We start from the raw sequence: 19,594 nt of genomic DNA, 5'->3' as shown, positions 1-19,594 counted from the left end.
TAAACCGTACAATGATAAATGGCGAAGCCACATTGTCCACTTTATATACAGTCTATGGTAAAAACTAAGTGCAGAAGTGGAGCAACAGATGCACATTTTGTATAAAGACAGTCAGCAGATTGAGCAGCACAAGCACATCACGGTAGTCTGCGGCAATCTTAATAACGGTACTATTGGACGTTGTATGCGCTCACGCGGAGCAAGCGGGCATGACGTCAGCATTTTCACTGAAAACGTCGGCTTACTGTTTACACGGCAAGGGTGGCGGCAGTGTTTCAGAAATATCCCACTCTGGGGGAAGTTTTCAAAAGTTTGCATTCAAAGTCGGCTGAATCGCTGTTCCTGTGTAAACGCGAGGCTGAAACGCGGCGAAACTTTTGCGTTTCACCCTTAAACTGTTGTCAAGTAAACGGACCCTTGATCACCAAGGTCTGAGACTCAGTGTGCTGGTCGTGCGTTTAGGTGGGTTTTTGCTTTATTAACATGTTTGTCTTCAAATTTCACAGTCTGAACATAAACACGGATCATTAAATCATAAACATTGAGTGGCTTGTGTGTTCAAGCCCCTCTCTGCTGGGTTTATTCTCTAAAAGGCGTGTGGAGACGCTGCTTCCCCTGAGAAAGTTTGTGAGCTTCGGTATCTGAGGTCTTCTGCTCGACTTGATGTTTATTTAGAGGAGAAGTGGAGGGAGGTCAGCGGTCAAGTGAGCTCTGAAAAGACTCTCCACATGTCGGAAAGATAACGATAACCTGAAGCTTCGAAGCTTCTCCACACACTCTGCTCCATCCTCCCTCTCCTGTGTCCTGATGGGAAACGCGGGTCAGCGGGCGGGAAGGAAGTGGAGTATTGAGCACCTGCGGGTTGGTAGTACAACGCTCCCTGAGGACGTGTCTGCAGGTTTCCTTCATCGTAACAATAGAGTATTATACCTCAAACAAGTGGCGTTCATACAGTCTGTGGGAGTGAATAAAGAGCTGATGAATGCAGTCAAACACTTCTCACTTCCCAAACACACAAACACACACACACACACACACACACACACACACACACACACACACACACACACACACACACACACACAAAGACACACACAAAGACACACACACACTCCAACAGACTCTTCCCTATCTGCTTTTGGTTCTAAGGTATTCTGACATCTCCTGTTGTCTGCATCTTTTGATGCAAGAGGTGCTTTTCAACCTGACATTACTTTTAGTTCCAGGAACTTCTTCCACAAACAGCATTAAGCGCTTACACTTTTAATGAGGCTGCTTTGGAAATCTGAAAACCCCCAAACTTGAGGTGTTAATCCAGAAAACGTGTGTGTGTGTGTGTGTGTGTGTGTGTGTGTGTGTGTGTGTGTGTGTGTGTGTGTGTGTGTTTGTGTGTGTGTGTGAGAGTGTGTTGGATGTCCTGTGGGAACCAAAGCCTGAGTGGTGTGAGGTCTACGGCGTCGTGGCGACGGACGGGCAGAGAGCAGCGTCTAACTGAGAATAATACACCACTTCCTCCCATTCTCTCTCTCTCTTCACACTCAAACACACACACACACACACACACACACACACACACACACACACACACACACACACACACACAGTTTACGTTATGTTCTCGTTCTGAAAAGGATTTCCGACTCACGGTGGGGCGATCTTGCTTCGCGTCCCCTAAGATATTCCCTTCTCAGGCACGCACACACACACACACACATATTCCCGATGTTTCCTGCTGTAGGATGGCCCTGCTTGGCCTCTGTGACCCCTGACACCAATAAACCTCTGATACCATCTACACACACACACACACACACACACACACACACACACACACACACACACACACACACACACACAGAAAAAGAAGCTGTCTTCTGTTTCCTCTGCTTTAAAGTTATTTTTATGAAGTGAGTTCTGCCTCAGGTTTGAAGACCTGATGATGGAGGTGAGGAAGAGGAGGAGGAGAGTGTATAAGAGGGTGCTGACACGTCTGTCTGAACTTATCCACTGGAAGAAGGAGCACAGAGACCATGGGAGGGAGTGTTTGAGACAGAGTGTGTGTTATAAGTCCTGCATTAAATCCTTGTTGTATTGCAAAAAGATTAGCAGGTGTGAAAAGACAGCCGCTCATGTGTGTGTAAGAGTGTGTGTGTGTGTGTGTGTGTGTGTGTGTGTGTGTGTGTGTGTGTATGCGTGTGTGACCTCTCACACGATGATTGGGTTTCAGCGTTCACAGCAAGGAGCGGTGGGAACGTCTCACACACACACACGCTCTCTTCTTTCTATTTTTAACCCTCTCTGTGTGTTTGTCTGGACTCAGGACATGCTAATGGGTCCATGTGGGGGTTTTGGGATGTGAAGAGCTGCGTTTCAACCATCCGAACTGGGGTCTAAATTTAGTTCTGAGGATTATATTGGCTCGAAAATGGCTCTACCTGGGGGGTAGAACTTTCAAGAGGTCCAGGAACTTTCAGATGCTTAACATTTCTGATTGGTGAACCCCAGGCTTTGATGGACCTAGTTAAGTACCTCACTAAACAATAGACCTTTTTTGAGCCTGATAGTGTGACTGTGTCTCTGTCAGCTCCCACTGTTCCAGTTTAAAGAGTGACCCTGTAAACTGGAGACCTTAAGCTGAAAGTGTCAGAGGATATCCAGTTTACAACAGCTGTTTAAACACAGAAGAAGATGCATCCTTGTTGAGTTTTATAAATGTATATTTAAATGTCACGCTCTGAGCTGTTTGGGGCTTTTAGGACGTGGTCACACTGGCAGACTGTTCAGTGCATAAGCACGGTTCAACCCTAAAGTCTGGATCATTCGGCTTGTGTGACCACAAGTGTTGCCTAAGCGTGATTCAATTCTTCACTTCAAAGTATTTATTTATTTATTATGACGTGTGCTGCTGACCTCTTGGCCAGGTCACCCTTGTAAAAGAGATCCAGATCTCAATTGGTTTGATCTGGTTAAACAAAGGTTAAATAAATTAAACCGCTGGCCGTACAATCCAGCGAGGGAACAGCACTGTGGGGGGCAATCGTGTTTAAGGTAGCAACTAGTGACAAATGTAGCGTCTTTTTCCAAAGTTTGGAGACTCTGACGTGGAAGCATCTATCTTATCTTTCTCAACGTGTAGTGAGTGCTGCTGTGGGACCCTCCCCATCTAAAAAACTCACAAGAGGACAAGTTCTCCTCACCAGCCTGTGCAGTGGTCCCTCCCAGCTGCAGCCAGAGCCAACCGTGACCTTCTTGGTAAGTGGCGTGTAAGCCAGATGCAGATAGCAGTGTCAGCTATGTACTAGCATGACGGCATAGCAGTGCCACACAGTGTACCCCGCTAATAAATCCAATGAAGAAAAACTTCACAAAGAGTAAGTAAACAAAGAGCAACAATGGAAGACATCCAGCAATTTGTGTTCTCTGTGATTGGCATGTGGCTTTTTGCTTGAAAGCGGAATCAAGCCTTGTTTCGGTGTTGTTCTTTATTAGCGTTGTCACATGGAAAGTGAATCTCACTAAATATAAAAACCAGGATCCTCTCGTCCAGCTTCTGTAGTCTGCTGAAATAATCCTCAAAGGAAGAAGAAAACATGTCTAAAGCGGGACATAAATCAGACTCAGCGCCTATATGTCTGTGCTCTGAGAAAGGAATACTCCATGTTAATTCAGGAACTTTTGAAGGAATATGTCAGTCAAAGGAGGAAATTTTGGGCACCCTCACACCACACCAGAGATGAAGTTAGAAATGCATTAACAAAATTAAAACAGGTTTTGTTGAGGCTGCAGGCTGTCAAGAGTCCTAAAAGCTGAATTACATCAATACATAATAAAATTATGTATTGTTACTGCATTAAAGGACTCACACTTTGAAGCAGACAGGCTAAAAAGCACAAAAAATCCCCTATTAAGATTGTGTTTGAGGGCACGTGGGCGGGTCCCCAGTGTGTGTGTGTGTGTGTGTGTGTGTGTGTGTGTGTGTGTGTGTGTGTGTGTGTGTGTGTGTGTGTGTGTGTGTGTGTGTGTGTGTGTGTGTGTGTGGCTCCCAGGCTCCGTGGGAAAGCTCCAGCTCAGACAGAGTAAGAGGAAAACACACCGGTCATTCGTCCAGTATGCAGCCGACACGCGGGCCACCCGCCCCGGACTGTTTACCAGAGACACACCGCAGGAGGCAACAACTCCTGGGAGATCTCTAACAGATTCTGAAGCCAGTTGGACATTTTTCTTATTTCGTGATTTTGGGAACCTTTTATCAAACTTTGTATTTAACTTCTGGACAAGAGGACTGAGTATTTTTGGAGGGAAGAGCTCAGCAGCTTTCAGTTTCTATCCTCTAGGAAGGAAACTTACCTGAAGCTTCATCAAGTCCTGGATTAACTTTTGTGAAATTAATTCAGGAGCATAAAACTCCTATTAAAAATCAACATTGACTGACAGGCTGCAGAGTGATTTCATTCACACTAAATTCATCCCTGGGAAGTATCAAAGAGGGGCAGTTAGCTTCATTTTAAGTTTTCAAAAACCCCTTCATACCCCCAGGAGGCAGATAGACAGCCTTTCCCGCCCTCAGTGCACCATGAAGCGGCCGTGTGAGGAGAGCAGCTCCGCAGAGAGCGACTTGGAGGAGACCATCGATCCGGGCAGAGAGAGCGTTTATCCTGGGTGAGGAAAAGCTGCTTGTGCTTATTTTTTGCTCACATTTTAACACGAAAAGCTGATTTTTAACAAATGATAAACAAATGATAAATAACTATGGAACAAACTGGAGGCCTCACAGAGTGCTGCAGAGCTTGCTGTCACTTTTGAAATCATGCTCTGCAGATTTTTATCTTTAATTATTTATATTTCAATACTGAGCTACAGCATGCATTCATCATTAACTTCACTTTTCTTTAATATAACAGTTAAACCTCATGTAGCCCGGAGAGAAGTGTATTTTTGTACAGTGATTTAACATAAAGATCAACTTCTACCTATTTTACCCCCTTTGAACTTATTTCACTGTAGTAGAATAAATATCTGTGTAATGATCAGCAGACTCATTTCAAGCTGCAGTTTGTCATATAGAAATTGTCTCTGTTTTCTAAGCTGCTTTTGCAGTAAAAAGCTGAATGATGTAAATGAAAAGTGTCAGATCTACTCTTCATATAAGTGACAAGTTCCCTGTATTTAAGGTTGTGGTGAAGGCAAGAGTTATCAAAGTGAGCGTAAGGTTTGTGGTGTTTTCTTTAGGACAGAAGTTGTTGTTCTTTTTCTTGTTTGCTGTTGTTTTTCTATATTTTTCTTGTGGTTATTTTCTTTCTTTTTTGGGGGTTCTTTTTTGATATAACATGAAAAATAAGAGCAAGACTGAATGACAGGAATTAACTTGCTATCTCAGGACGTATGGCAAATATAAAATATGTTTTTTTATGACCTTTCAGGGCTTCCATATAAATCTGTTATTTTTTTTTTTTTTTTGCAAATGTTCTGCTCACATCTTAGTGGTGTGCAAGTGTTACGTTGGTGTTCAACCTTTCAGAACATATACGCTATGATACAGAGAAAAGTTGTAGAAACATGTTTTCTAAAACTTGTCTTAGTCTTGATAGCCATGAAGGAGCTGGAACATAATAACTGAATTGAGTAAAATGTTGTCACAACTTTACTTTCACACTGTAAAAACTGAAATCTAGACAAGGCGGACAGTGACCAATATGGGTTATTATGAAAAATCTGTTTTAAACTTGTCAAAACAACATGTTAGAGGTTTGTTTAAATGTGTAATTTGCATATCTGTTGGTGTCATAGTATTTTATATGACATTTCTACCATTTTATCCAATTAAAGGATCAGCCCCATTACATTGTCAATTGGTATATAACCACAAAAACATGAGAAGTGTTAAATAATTCACCTTCCTAGACATTAAGTAAGAGTACTGATAAAATAAGTTATTTGTTATTAGGAAATATAATCTCAGAGTTTATCCAAAATATTTAATTTCTAAACTTGATAATATGTGTTTTGTTGTACTGAGCAAGTCAGACTGCAGTAGACATTCAATGTGTTTGGGTCAGTTGGTTTAAAATCATTTTAAATTTCATTTTTTACAGTGTAGTAGACTGATAAAATCACATTCATGGGAACTTTTTTTGTGCAATATCAGATTTTCTGAGGAACACTGGGTACACCAATTGACATTTATTAGTTTTACCAACTGATCACATCTTCCAACCATGTCTTATTTGTTTTAAAAATGGTCTATTATAAGACAAAAACATGTACCTGGGTAGCTTTTTTGCAGATTTCTTTTACTCACTTCAAGCAAATAGGTGTCATTTGGTCTTTTGATATCTTACATTAAGACATTTTGTTGGATTCTTCAGGTGAGGTAGCCCATATTAAGTCTAGTAAGACATTTTTTTTTAATTAAAAACATTTTTAAATTTTAGTTTTTGCTGTGTATCTCTGCAGGAAACATCTGAATATGATTTAAAATCACCTCGACCGATAAAAACTTTATCAAGATTTTAAATATTTGTGTCCAAAAGATGTTTTTTGACCCTTTTGGAAACAAAACTCTTTCTTTCACTTGTCTGCTGGATTACAGTTTAATGACAGCTCCTGACGTTTCAGTAGCACAGGACTGTTAAATCTGAGTTTATATTTTGTGTCTCAGGCACATGAAGTCGTCTTTCATAAGATGTGGATCCCCTACCACGACCACTCAAGTAATGGCGAGGAAGAAGCGCAGAGGGGTGAGTTTGATATACATGTTCTTACAGACATGTTGATGCTGATATTTTTTCTGTAAGTGGAGTGAGGATGTTTTCTGTTCTTGTTTCTGAAACACGTCAGATAATCGAGAAGAGACGCAGAGACAGAATCAACAACAGTCTGTCTGAGCTACGGCGGCTTGTCCCTACAGCGTTTGAGAAGCAGGTAAGGAAACATCTGTCCAGTTCACCTGTGTCCTTAGAATTGAAACTCTGTGAGCAGTTTGTCCATGCCCTGGAGGACAACAGGAGACTTAAATACGTGTAGATATGGTTATAAATCATGGAAATATTCTGTACAGCCTGTAACTTAAGGCCATGTCCACCAAACTTTGGGCCTTTGGACAGTGTTTTTATTTATCTTCTGAAATCACGTGAGATTCTGTGATATCTTGTGTCTGCGGAAGTTTTTCTGTCCTATACACGTGTCCAAAGTCTGAGGAAATGTTTGCTGTAAACTTTTGGTTTGTGCTAACTCTATTTAAAGTAAGTGTTTTCCTGCTGGTGTTATTCTCCCATAGAACATAGGGCTAGGGCTGGGCTCCCAAGGGCTTTGGGAAGTGAACAACAAGCCCCATGTGTATGATTTTAACTTAATTACCTCTGGAGAAAAAAATAAATTGAAACTATTAATCACAAGACAGTGTTGCAAAAACATCAAGACCTATCAAACATCTCTGGAGTGTTCGTTGTGGGAGGCGGCAATGAGTTTGGACTAAGATACACTCCCCAAAAAAACAGTTTAAAACTGTGGTTTGCGTTAAGGTCAGAGTTCAACACCTTTGTTATAAAGGTTGGCAACTTATTTTGAAAAACTTAAACACTACTGGCTCTGAAACAATACGGTATTTGCCATATTCAATAGTGTTTGAGAAACATCAGTGTTCATTGGAATAAAAGTGTCCACAGTTTTATTGTCAGACCAGTTTCAGTTTCTCAGCTTCATAATCTGAAATTACAGACTTTTTAAATGTAATTTCACAAGTTTTTATGTCATGTTTTGATGTTAAATCTGTGAAATTGGTCATATTTATTCCTGAAATTTGTTTAATGTGTAGAATGTTTAAGGTTTTTTAGTTCTTTTGAGGTGTTATTTTAATTATTATGTCTTTCATCAGGGTTCATCTATAACTTTGGTTCCTCTCTCCGTCTCAGGGTTCAGCGAAATTGGAGAAAGCAGAGATCCTGCAGATGACCGTGGATCATCTAAAGGTGCTGCAGGCCACAGGAGGGAAAGGTAAACCTGACACAAAAATATCTTTAGGATCATTATTTTACTTTTTCTTTGGGAGTTCTGCTTGGACAGTGCAGCCATCGTACGAAAACATAAGGTGGATCCGCTCCAGACTAAGAGAGTTTAACCCTGACCTGTCACATCTGGGTTTCAGATTTTCTCAGCAGAGGCTGTTGAGAGAGTCAGGTACCTGGCACTCCTAGATTATCCAAATCACGCAGTTTTTAGTTTCTATGATGTGTTCAGGTGCAGCTCTATCAGACTTCACTTCTGTCAGACATTATGTAAAGTCAGTTTTTTTCTGTCAGAGTTGGTGTGTGTATGTGTGCGTGAGTGATGCCAAACAGCCTGTCAATCACTCTGTTTAAAGCAGTGTGTGTGAATGTGTGTATGTGAGTGACAGAGGGAGGTGGTGAGTCCATGGGAAAGCGCTGCGGGGATAAAAGCACCACTTGACCCTGAGCAGTGCTGTTTGCTTTCATAAAGCCAGCATGGGGAAGGGGTGAAGGGGGGAGACGAGTTGGTCCCGGCTGCATTCACAGGCCGTCTCTCTGCAGCGTTTGTTTGGGTTTTCATGCCGTGTGGAAAGTCAGACAGAGTAAACTCAGAGTCAGCTGATCGCTACAGAAAACCCCCACGTCACTGTTTGACTCTGGACATTTTCTGTGATGGTTTTACAGCTTTAGAAAGTTTCTTTAACAATTCTTACATTCACTTTTTTTTTAATGAAACATTCTCTGCAGACAAGAAAAAGGTCAGTTTTTTTCTCTTAAATTCACTAAATGACCTCTGCACAAGTTTCATTCTCTATCTACCATTTAATGTAAAACTTTTATTCATAAAGATAAAATCTGAATTTTCATTGTAAATACGTTAAGCTCCATTTTATCAGTAAATAAAACCAATGCATTGTTTTCTGAAGTTCTGGGTAACCTTTCTTTCTAGATGTTTTTTTTGTTTATTTGTTTTTGTTTGGTCCCTTTTGTTTTCAGTATATGTGCTTTTTGGTCTGGTTATTTAAAGGTAGATAAGTTTGAGCATATTTAACATATCCTGTCATATTGTTTCATACCATGATGTGTTATACTGTTTGTATCTCATCCGATCATACTGTACCACAACGTGTTGTAAAGGGCCTTATTGTAGAGTATTGAAGGAGAACATAATGTTATACAACCCAACATCATTACATAATGTATTGTAACATGTCGTATGGCATTTTACTGTATAAAATATTGTAATTAGTGGTGGGAATCAAAATAAATCTATATAATCTGAGGCTTTGTGATTAATTAATCGCAATTAATCGCGATAAATCACAATTAATTGCATATTGAAATTTGACTTGAAAAGCAGTATTTTTAGAATATAATAAAAAAGCACTTAATTTTCATTATTGCTAACAAGAAAAAGGGTTTTTTAAAACAATGCAATGCAATAAAATGCATCAATCTTATAATGTATAATTTTTCTGAAATAATTAATTAGAATTAATCACAGTTAATCACATTTAATTGGATTTTAATATTTGACATTTAAAGCTATCTTTTTTTAATTCTGATGAATTTTGAACAATGTATGAATCAAAGAATAGACATGCATACATTTAAACAATGGGATGAAGTTTAAACACTGTATTTCAAGCGGGGAATGTTTGCACTTGAACTTATAAATACAAGATTTAAAAGACTTTTGTCTGCTTTAAACTTGTAACACAGGAAAAAAAGTTTGGCCATAAGAGTTTAATCAACATTTTTGTGTGACTTAGCACCAACAACTAGCTAGCTCTGCTGTCCATGCTTACCGCTGCATGTCAAGCAATGATGTGATGTTGGGGGCTAGGATTTAAGAGAACAATAAAATGGGATAAAATGTGTTTTTTTTCTGCACAATTCCTTTATCATGAATTAATTGCAATTGATTACAATTAATTACATTTTAATCGCATATTAGTGTTTGACATCATAAGAGACATTTTTCATTTCAAATGGATTTTGATTAATGGCTGAATCAATGAGTAAACGTGCAACGTTCTTTGACTGCTGTCGTTCTCTCTCTGCAGGGTATTTCGACGCCCACGCCCTGGCTCTGGACTTCCTCTCTCTGGGTTTCAGGGAGTGTGTAACAGAGGTTTCTCGCTACCTGAGTGCTGTGGAGGGCCTGGACTCCAGCGACCCACTACGCTCCCGCCTCCTCTCCCACCTCTCATCCTGTGCCTCCCAACGAGATGCCGCCGCCCTCACCATGACCTCCTCTCACCCCCACCTCCAGCAGCAGCCTCACCCCTTACCTCACGCCTTCCCCCCACACTGGGCCGCTGCCGTCGCCACCGCGGCGGCGTTCCGACCTGCTGCTGCGCCGTACGGACTGAGTGGGATCCCTGTTGCACCTGATGCTGCAGGAGGCGGAGCCCCCCAGAGGCTGGTGGAGCTGTCACAACGAAGCTTAGCGTCATACGCAGACTCCACTTCTTCCACTTCCCCTTCCTCCTCCTCTTCCTCTTCATCATCTCTGATCTTTCCTTGCACCCCCGCTCCTCTCCCGTCCTCCTTCCTTTCCCTCTCCACATCGTTTCCCCTCACCCTTCACTCAGGTTTCCCTCTCATCCCTCCTTGCTCCTTCACCGCCACTGCAGCCACCACCAGTCCTCCCATCTCTTCCTCCTCCTCCTCTTCCTCACAGACTCCTTTGAGCAGCAGTAAACCACACAGGCCATGGGGGACAGAGGTCGGAGTTTTCTGACTGACTTATTCCTAATGTTTTGTCAAACTGACTCCTTTAACAGCCAGAGTATCACTTTATCCACCAGCCGAAACGTTGCGGAAAAACTGAGCTGAGAAAAAAGTTGAAGCTGAACATGAAGGCTTCTGTTTGAGAAGTGTGTGGTTTTATCTCGTTGAACATTTACAGTCAAAATAGTATTAACAGATTTTTTATCACAAACAAAAAGTAGTTTTAACAACTTCTTTCCTGGTAACATGCCCGAGTTTAACCTGCTAACTGTTCGGAAACTGTAGCAAATCTGCTCTCTTTTCAGCGTCACTCGACTGCTTTGACACGTTTCAGGTACAATTCCCCTAAAAAAGACAAAAGCATTCTTTTCCTTCAGAGATTTTTTTATAACAAGAAGTAAAATTACGCCAGACTTTCATTTTAAAACCAAGAATGTGGCAAAAACATCCAACTCTATAGCTGCAACTGGACCACAAGGTCCAGGAACTTAAAGTTTCTACTGAAACATGAAGACCCAAGTAGATTATGCACCAACAAAGGCCTCTGTAGCAGTTAGCCTGTTAACATGGAGGCTCTTCAGCCTGTGCTGGTTTTGATACACTGCAAAAAACTGAAATCTTATCAAGTGTTTTTGTCTTATTTAAAGTAAAATCTTTCTTATTATACTCATTGTGAGACACATTCAACTTATCAACTCAGAAAAGTTTCTTGTTCCAAGTTATAAAAAGAAAAAAAATGAAGTCTGAATTTGTGTAACTAGTAAAAATAATCTGCCAATGGAACAAGAAAAAATTTGCTAGAAAATTAGCTTAAAACTAGAGTAATGTCTTGATACAGGTAACTTTTCTCTTGTTCCATTGGCAGTGTTTTTTTTTAACTTGTTACAAGCAATTTAGACCTAATTTTTGGCTTTAAATAACTTGAAATAAGACATTTTTGTGGACTGGTCAGGTGAGAGTGACTCATATTTAGTCTAAAAAGGCATTTTCTACTGAAAATGAGACAAAATAACTTGATATGATTTTAGTTTTTTCAGTGTAGTGCTTTATTTTACTGCAGATGGATTTGCTGAACCTTGAAAGAAGACAAGCTCCAGAGACAAAGCCATCTAAAGTCAGTTGTAGTCTTTTCTAAAAGCCCCGTCTAAAACGCAAAGACGACAGAAATGGAGCAGAAATGTTTGAGTTTCAAATAGGAGCACATTGATCGAGGACTTTGATTGGGATGCATCCTTCTCAAACAGCTTTAGGTCATCATTAAATACTGATCTGTTGAGAAGCTGATGACACGTTTATATAGGTATATCAAACTAAACTAGGATGCATTCCCCAGGACTTCTTCTGTGTTTGAACAGTTGTTGTAAACTGGATATCTACTGACACACTCAGTTGGAGTTTGATTTTGTCAAAACCAAAGAGGTTTACCTGCAGAGTTTCTGTTCAATGACAATAAAATGATGTGCTCGCAGATCTACTCAACCCAAATCTGAGACATAAATGTGGTTTCTTCATTGTCATTATTTGTTCACAGTGAGTTCTTTTTCCTGTTTTGTTGGTGTTGAATGTCACTGGACGTGTGCCTTTTTACAAATAAACAAGACGTAACATTACAAAAGACCAAAGCTTGCAGCTTGAGTTTTTCTTGTCTCTTTGAGCTACAAATGAGTTCTGGTGATTCTTCGAAGTCTAAGTTTGTGTTCCTTTAAAGATAAAGTTCTGGCACTTTAGGATAGCCTCTGATTTACATGATGATTCAGCAGTTAGAAGAACACTAAGATAAATCGTGACTGTTGTGATTTATGTCGCCTGTCGTCAACGATTCATCACGTCACACTTTAACTCTGTGTGTAATTATGCAGCATGTTAAACAGACTTTCCTTACACACCTTATTCTTTATGTGTGTTTTTTTTTTTGTGAGTGTGAGTGTGTGTGTGTGTGTGTGTTGCTGACCGCTTCATGTCACTTAATTTACCGCTGGTCACTTCAAAGCAGCCTCCCGGCGTGAGAACCGTGTCCGATGACCGGGGCGGATTTACGGCCTGCGGACCGTTCCCAGGCCTGTCAGCCGTTAATCCTGCATTCAGCTGGAAGTGACGCCGTGCTCTCCCCTGCACGATTTAACGGCTGCAGCACAGATTTCAGAGTGTAAATCAGCTGCCAGATGAAGGCGGAGGAGGAGCGGATTAACAGTGGATGGAAGAGCAGTCTGCTTCCTCCCGGATCCAAGAGTTTAAAGACGGAGACCCTCAGTTTGCAAAGTGACCGACAGGATACAACTGTTTATGAACTTTACAGAGATATGGCTCATAATCTTCAACAACACATTTAGATCACCTAAAGCCTGTTAAACTTCAGATAATAATAAAATAACATCTATTCAAAGACGCTTCACAAGAGACAAGAAAACAAAATAAGCCCCGTATCCTCCAAGTGGATTGGTACAGTTTGGTATGGGTTGCACCAATGAAGCCTGATCCTGTTTGTGTTTCCACAGCAACCTGTGCCCCCTTGGTAGGTGGTGCTGCATCAGCTGCGTAATGTGAATCAGTATAGCAGCGTTGACACAGTTTGCCCCACTAATAAGTCCAATGAAGAAGAAAAATGTGACACAGTTTCATTTTGACAGAAGTTTCATGACACAAATAAAAAGACAACTGGAGATTTAAATGTGACAGTATGATGCATTGACCTTTATGGCTGCTGTCCAAAAAGTGGGACGGCATGGGTTGGTAATTTTGGGGACCTGTCCTGCTTTAAGTCAAAGGAAGTGCCACCGGGCTGAATCGCTTAGTGGAAGGTCTTGAAGGCGGTTTTGAAAAGGTGAATTTAGAGTTGGTTTTTGAAAGGGAGGAGTGAGTCTGAATTGCAGATGTTTGGGGGAAAGGAGTCCCAGGGGGTTGGGGCAGCAGAGGAGAAGGCTTTGTCACCAATGGTGTGGTGCATGGTCCTGGTGATGGGGAGTCAGAATGTTGGTGCACAAAGATCTGAGATGGCGTCTAGGTGGGGAATGTGGCTGGAGGAGGTACTGGGGAGCAGGGTTATTGAGAGCTTTGTCGGTGATGAGAAGACTCATGAGGATGATTTGGTGTTGGGGGCCACTGGAGGTGCTGAAGGACAGGTGTGATGAGTTTGTGGGAGCAGAAGATAAGCCGCGTTTCCACCAAGCAGTCCGGTTCAGTTCAGTATGGTTTGACACGGTTTGGTACAGTTTAGCCTGATCCCGATTGCGTTTCCACCATAGACTGTAAAAAAAATGGACGTCCGCTTGCTTGGCTCGAAGTGAGGTCTCCACAAAAACTGCTTCCCCTGGTGACTGGCTGTAGTATAGGTATAAAAATACAGCTTTCCAGCCATTCCAGATGGGCTGTGGTCAAACTTAAAAAGATTATTACACCTTGTAGAAATGTTTCTCACGTCTGATTGTTGAGGTGATTAGAAGATATTATTTGGCTGTCTTGTATCCAAGTCCTCTTTTTTCTGAAAAGTTTCATTTTCATTAGTTATACGAGGTTAAAAACGAGACTTTACATAACATGTAACGATAAGTGACACCTGCAGTTCTCGTGTATTTTTTTGGGGATTGTAAAATATGTCGAGAGGTAGAGTCAGAAAGTGATGACTCTCGAAAGAAAAAAATAATTATTATTTTTGTCACCCAGCTCCACTCAGATTCTCCCAGAATCCCTCATCGTCCCTACTGCGCAGAATCTGGCTCCAAACTGCTACAATGGTGGCGCCTGAGACAGCGGTATTTTGGCTTCAAAACCGTAGAATGATAAATGGCGGAGCCACGCTGTCCACTCTTTATACAGTCAATGGTTTCCACAGCAAAACTGTGCCCTCTCGTGGTAGGTGGCATGTAAGCCAGATGCCAAAAGCCACAAGTTTAACAATAGCGTGACACCGTAGTAGCGTGACACAGTTTACCCTGCGAATACCCTGTAGGTCCACCTTCTGAGAACGAATCGGTCTGGCACCCATACGACAGGGTACCAAAAAGTGGGACAGCTCGTCTCGGTTATTTGGGGATCTGTCCCGAGATAAGTCATTGGAAACGCCACAAAGTGTGCCCTGTACCCACACGAACAGAACCGGTCTGCTTAGTGGAAACACGTCCATAGTAAAAAAGCGGGTTGCTGACATTTGTGACATATTGTAGTTTCCGAAGGTTGGTGGGTGGGGAGGCAGTAAAGAATACTATTACAATAGTCCTGGCTTGAGGTTGTGAAAGTATGGATGAGGGTGTCAGCAATGCAGAAGGAGAGGATGAAGGCATGTAATGTTGCAGAGGGGGAAGAAGGAGGTTTTCATGATTTTCTTGATAGAGGGTAATGCCAAGGTTTCAAAAAGGGGGGTAGGGGGTGACTGTATGTATATCAATGATGAGAGAAAACTCCTGGGAAGAAGGGAGGTGGGATTTGGGGCTAATGATAAAGATTTCAGATTTGTTGTTGTTGAGTTTGAGAAAGTTGCTGCTCATCTAGGTTTTAATGTCAATGAGGTAGTTTATGATGGTGAACAGAATGGCAGGAGCAATGGTTTTCGTCTAAGTACATGAACTTTGACATCACTGTACACTCACATACAGTCCTTCAAATCATGAAGAAATATTAGGGTAACATCAGAGAACAGAAATTAGCATTTTCAAGGTAAAGGTTGTTTGAGGAAAATGTTTCAAATTTAAGAAAATAAAGTTGAAATTGAATGAGGAAAGGCATAAGTTAAGTTACATTATGTTTTTTTTGTGCATACAAAAAGCAAGATGACTAGATTTTTCCTCATTCTATGAGAAAAAACATCTGAAACATAAAAGATTAACTGTTATCAGGTAAGAAAAGGCTTGAAAAATGTGTAAAGTAACCAGAAACAAGTCATCTTGTAGAAAAGTCACATTGTAATGAAACAAAGTATGGGATGAATATGAAATCTTACCACGATACATAAATACAGAATTAGAAAATATAACTAAAAATAAGAGAATAAGCTCCCAAAACTACAAGAAACATTCATGAGTATGAGTAAGGTTGTAATATTATAGAAATAGTTTACTGTTATAAGAAGAATGTTAATTTACAATTTCATTATTACTTACAGATTATTCTAAAAGAGACTAACTTTTATTATGCTTTAATGAAAACACATTTTTTTCAAAGCTTAAAAAAGAGCACAGTACCTTAACCTGAAAACAAAATATCTTTATTACATCAGAGTTTCTCTGGTATCAAATGTTTCATCCTGTAAAATAAAAAGTCCCTATTGTGTCCCTCCATTTTTCTCGCTTTCAGGAGACATCAGTGAGACCATGTTGTTGGGACTCAAGATCTCAATCCAGTATCCGTCGGGATCCTGGATGAAGGCAAGATCCCTCATTTTACCTGTGAGACAAGACACACTTTTTAAAAAAAAAATTCATCATTTCATCAAACATGGAGATTGAGCACAAATAAATAAACCTTTAAAGCTCATAGTAAAGAAAGGAGGGCTGAGATTTTGGAGATTAAACCTGAATAAAAAGTTTGTCTACACAGCAGTTCCAACATTTAACCTGCTGATATTATCTGGATTAGAGCTCCACCTTCTGGTTAAAACTGGTATCAACCATCACACACTCAAAGTTAGGATGTTGTGAAAAAATTTGATGGGTTCTCTAAATCGTTCAAATCCTTGATTTAATTTAATTGTGCAAAAATATAACATCAAATATTGAAACAGAAAAATACGACTTTTGAAAATATCAGCTGGCTTTAAATTTGATGCCAGATATGTTACAAAAAAGTTGGTACAGAAACATGTCTACTATCATGTGTCATCAGGTTTTCTTTAAATAACAGTTATAATGCGGTGACCTCCACTACAGAGTCTTGTCTGGTTTTAATGCAGATCTCGTCTATCTGGTACTTGTATTACTCTGTTTGTCTCACAGATTCATACAGACTGGATTCACAGTTTTTTTTAAAGAAAGTGTTTTTGTCCATAAAGATCCAGATCCTCATTCATGTCAAGAGAAATGGTAGGATTTTAACTTTCTCTCCTAAGGCTTTCACTAACTGATGGAGACCGACTTTATGGACATCAACAAAGTGTTTTGTGTTGTAGGAGCAAAAACCAACATTTTAATCATATTTCTTTAATATCTCCCATGTTTCTTAACTGTTTTCAAATATTCATAACTAACACTTATTCTGAGAAATGAGACACAACACACCTTTGGGGTCTCTTTTTTAGACCCAGTCATGTGGTATTACACAAATATTTAAGTGTTTTGTCGTCACTGTACCAACTTTTTGGAAACATACTATTTTTTGCATTTGAATTTATTTCAATCAATATTTTACTTTGCTTTTCAGGAAGTGGGGCTATAAAAACATTTTCACATTTGCATTCAACTCTCATCTCACTGAACTCCAACACAGAATTCTCACCTGAGTCTGGTTTCTTTACAAACGTCACTTTCTGCTCTTCAAACAGTCTACAGGCAGCGTAAACATCTGGGACGGCAATGCCAATGTGACCTGGGACAGAAAACATATCAGCCATTTCAACATTCTACAATTTCAATTAGGAGACATGTCTGTCCAAAGTGATGTGCAACAAAAGCAAGAGTTTCAAGTTTGTTTGGGTGCAGGTGCTGCCATCTAGTGAGGGATCTTGTGTTTTAAAAATTGTGGAATCAGATCTACGAGAATGCCTCACCGAATCCTCGAGGCTCGTTGTTTCCATTGTGGTACGATAGGGATTCATCCCTCTCTGACCCCCAGTTACTGACACACACACACAGAAGAAAATTGTTAAAATAAGACCTTCTTATGCCTCACTGTTAGCTTATTGTCCTTCATACGTACTGTGTGAGCTCTATGGTGGCTCTGCGAGAGAATGTCCATGCCGTCCTATCTTTAATGTCGGCCGGGATGTCCGATTTCTCCTCATAACCCAGGAAGTAAAGAGTGAACCGCATGGAGGGGAAGTCGATTTTCTGCAGCAGGCTGCAAACAGAGAAGGATTCAGAGAATCTTGTGTCATAAGCTCAGCTTGAAGTTTGAGGTATGGCAGGTTCAGGGTCAGTTGAAGGACTCACGTCATGCCAAGGATTCTGGTGTAGAAGTCGAGAGATTTAGCTGGATCTTTGACCCTGAGCATCGTCTGCTGCATCATGTAATCCTGCACGAGATAAAGAAAACAGGAAGGAAGAACCAGAAATTTACAAAGATGAAGATACCATCTCCATGGGATCTTCACAAGATCTTGCTGAAACGATGAGGTCATCCTCCTAACTAGTTTATGACACACTGGAGGGATGAGCCTCAAACACCAAGCTCTGCCTCCCAACAGGCCTCCATAGGGCTGGCCAATCAGAGTGAAGGGGTTTGTCCTTAAAGAGACAGCAGCTCAAAAGAAGTGTTTCAGACAAAGGCTGAAATTAAAGTTTTCTGAAACACCAGAGAGAGGAAAATGAGGAGTTAGATTTGTAAATCATGTCAAGACTAAAAATACAAAAACATTGTTTCTCCTCTTTTAAATCATTTTGCTAAAGATTTATATCAGTTTTTACCCTTCTTCTTCCGACTGTATTGTTTTAAAGGGGGACTGAAATGTGACGTTAAGTCTCCTTATAACAAGCAACAAAAGACAATTTTTGGGTGCAGGATTTCACCCTTTTTTTCACACCTACCACAGGGGACAATGTTGTCAAACCTTCTGAATACATGTGAACATCACTGCAGGTCAAAGGTCAGAGGGTGAGTCACGTGACTGAATTCCTCCACAAAGCTTGTCTCAAACTGTGTCTGCAGATCAGGAAAATGAATACTTCATGAAGCAGCTGCTGAGACTACCTGAGCTCTACTTCTCATTCATCAGCTTTCACTGTCTCTGGACGATTATCCAGAGAAACATTGAACAAATCAAGCTTCCTGAGAGTCTCTCCTGTTCACATCCTCTAAGAGAGGGGAAAGACAGATCTCAGTCAGCAGATATCTTCACATCTCCACAGGTGACTGAAACTTCCTGCTTGATCTAAACTGCAGTAAGCTGGCATCTTTGCTGAAATCATAAATCCCTCTCCTTCTCTCCAAAACCTCTTCAAAGTGTTTCTCTCTGCAGTTACACACACTCTGGGACTTAATGTTAAAGTGTGTGTGATCCGTCAGTGTGACGTGCAGGCTTCTGCAGGTCTGTCTCTAACAGGTTTGACTGCATTACGAGTTCTCCTCCCTGGCTGCAGCCGGAGCAGAGAAAATAGTTTCAATAAGTTTAAAATAATCCTGATCATTAAATGTTAGAATATGAAAAACGTCACCTTTGTGATGGGATCCCCCTCCTTACAGGCCTCAGACACAGCCTCGTCCGACAGTCCTCTGCTCGCCATGTCTCTCTGATCTCTGAGTGAACTCACAGGTAGACACATGCACAGGTTCCCCCGGTCTAAGAAGTGCTTCTGTGCTGCCTTCAGGTGCTGCTCTGAATATTGGAATTTTTTTTGTTTGTTGGTTGTTTGTTTTTGACAAATTTGAAGCATACAAAATTTAAAAAGATCTCAGAGAAGATAACCATTCCACTCTAAATAAATCAAGATTAAGGGAAATTTAATATATAAAATAATGAATTAAATTCAAACTTTTGAGGGGAATACTGCAAGCAAATGTAAACAAACAATTAGAACAAAGAACTAAAACATTAAATCAGGGCCAGAAGTCTGAAAGAAACAACAAGAATTTTCACAAATCAGCCCTAATCCCAGCCAATATTTTGCTGGATTTCTTTAAGAGATGAGGAAACAAAATTGGAAATCAATTCTAAACCAGTTGAAGAAAGTTTATTTTTTCCCCTTACTACATGAATATATTTACCCATGAGTAAAAAAGATTTACCATGT

At 40.5% G+C, this 19,594-nt stretch overlaps 2 protein-coding genes across 2 annotated transcripts; one reads left to right on the top strand and one right to left on the bottom strand.

Moving 5' to 3' along the window:
• Positions 1-4,115: 4,115 nt before the first annotated feature.
• Positions 4,116-12,295, top strand: hey2 (hes-related family bHLH transcription factor with YRPW motif 2). The gene is made up of 5 exons (XM_074685259.1): positions 4,116-4,659; positions 6,659-6,737; positions 6,838-6,921; positions 7,911-7,992; positions 10,052-12,295. The coding sequence occupies exons 1-5, from the start codon at positions 4,574-4,576 to the stop codon at positions 10,729-10,731; spliced, it is 1,011 nt and encodes a 336-aa protein (XP_074541360.1). The 5' UTR covers positions 4,116-4,573; the 3' UTR covers positions 10,732-12,295.
• Positions 12,296-15,884: 3,589 nt separating this feature from the next.
• LOC141802080 (lactoylglutathione lyase-like) lies at positions 15,885-19,144 on the bottom strand. The gene is made up of 6 exons (XM_074685491.1): positions 19,019-19,144; positions 17,798-17,880; positions 17,565-17,705; positions 17,416-17,483; positions 17,145-17,234; positions 15,885-16,097 (listed from the first exon to the last, which is right to left on the bottom strand). Exons 1-6 carry the CDS (start codon positions 19,124-19,126, stop codon positions 15,976-15,978), a joined length of 612 nt encoding a protein of 203 aa, XP_074541592.1. The 5' UTR covers positions 19,127-19,144; the 3' UTR covers positions 15,885-15,975.
• Between the last annotated feature and the right edge of the window lie 450 nt (positions 19,145-19,594).

Source organism: Halichoeres trimaculatus, unplaced genomic scaffold (assembly GCF_033239565.1).
Source record: "Halichoeres trimaculatus isolate MK-OKI-2021-1 unplaced genomic scaffold, fHalTri1.1 fHalTri1_scaffold_13, whole genome shotgun sequence".
Taxonomy (NCBI): Eukaryota; Metazoa; Chordata; class Actinopteri; order Labriformes; family Labridae; genus Halichoeres; species Halichoeres trimaculatus.
The sequence above is the reverse complement of the archived record's forward strand: the minus strand, read 5'-3'. Positions and strand labels throughout refer to the sequence as shown.

Excerpts from the sequence above, each read along its gene's own strand:
- hey2 (XM_074685259.1), top strand. The coding sequence starts at position 4,574 with ATGAAGCGGCCGTGTGAGGAGAGCAGCTCCGCAGAGAGCGACTTGGAG. Across the intron at positions 4,660-6,658 it reads AGAGAGAGCGTTTATCCTGG|GCACATGAAGTCGTCTTTCA; the intron begins GTGAGGAAAAGC and ends TTTGTGTCTCAG. Across the intron at positions 6,922-7,910 it reads CTACAGCGTTTGAGAAGCAG|GGTTCAGCGAAATTGGAGAA; the intron begins GTAAGGAAACAT and ends TCTCCGTCTCAG.
- LOC141802080 (XM_074685491.1), bottom strand. The coding sequence starts at position 19,126 with ATGTGTCTACCTGTGAGTTCACTCAGAGATCAGAGAGACATGGCGAGC. Across the intron at positions 17,881-19,018 it reads AGGGGGATCCCATCACAAAG|GATTACATGATGCAGCAGAC; the intron begins GTGACGTTTTTC and ends TATCTCGTGCAG. Across the intron at positions 17,706-17,797 it reads ACCAGAATCCTTGGCATGAC|CCTGCTGCAGAAAATCGACT; the intron begins GTGAGTCCTTCA and ends CTCTGTTTGCAG.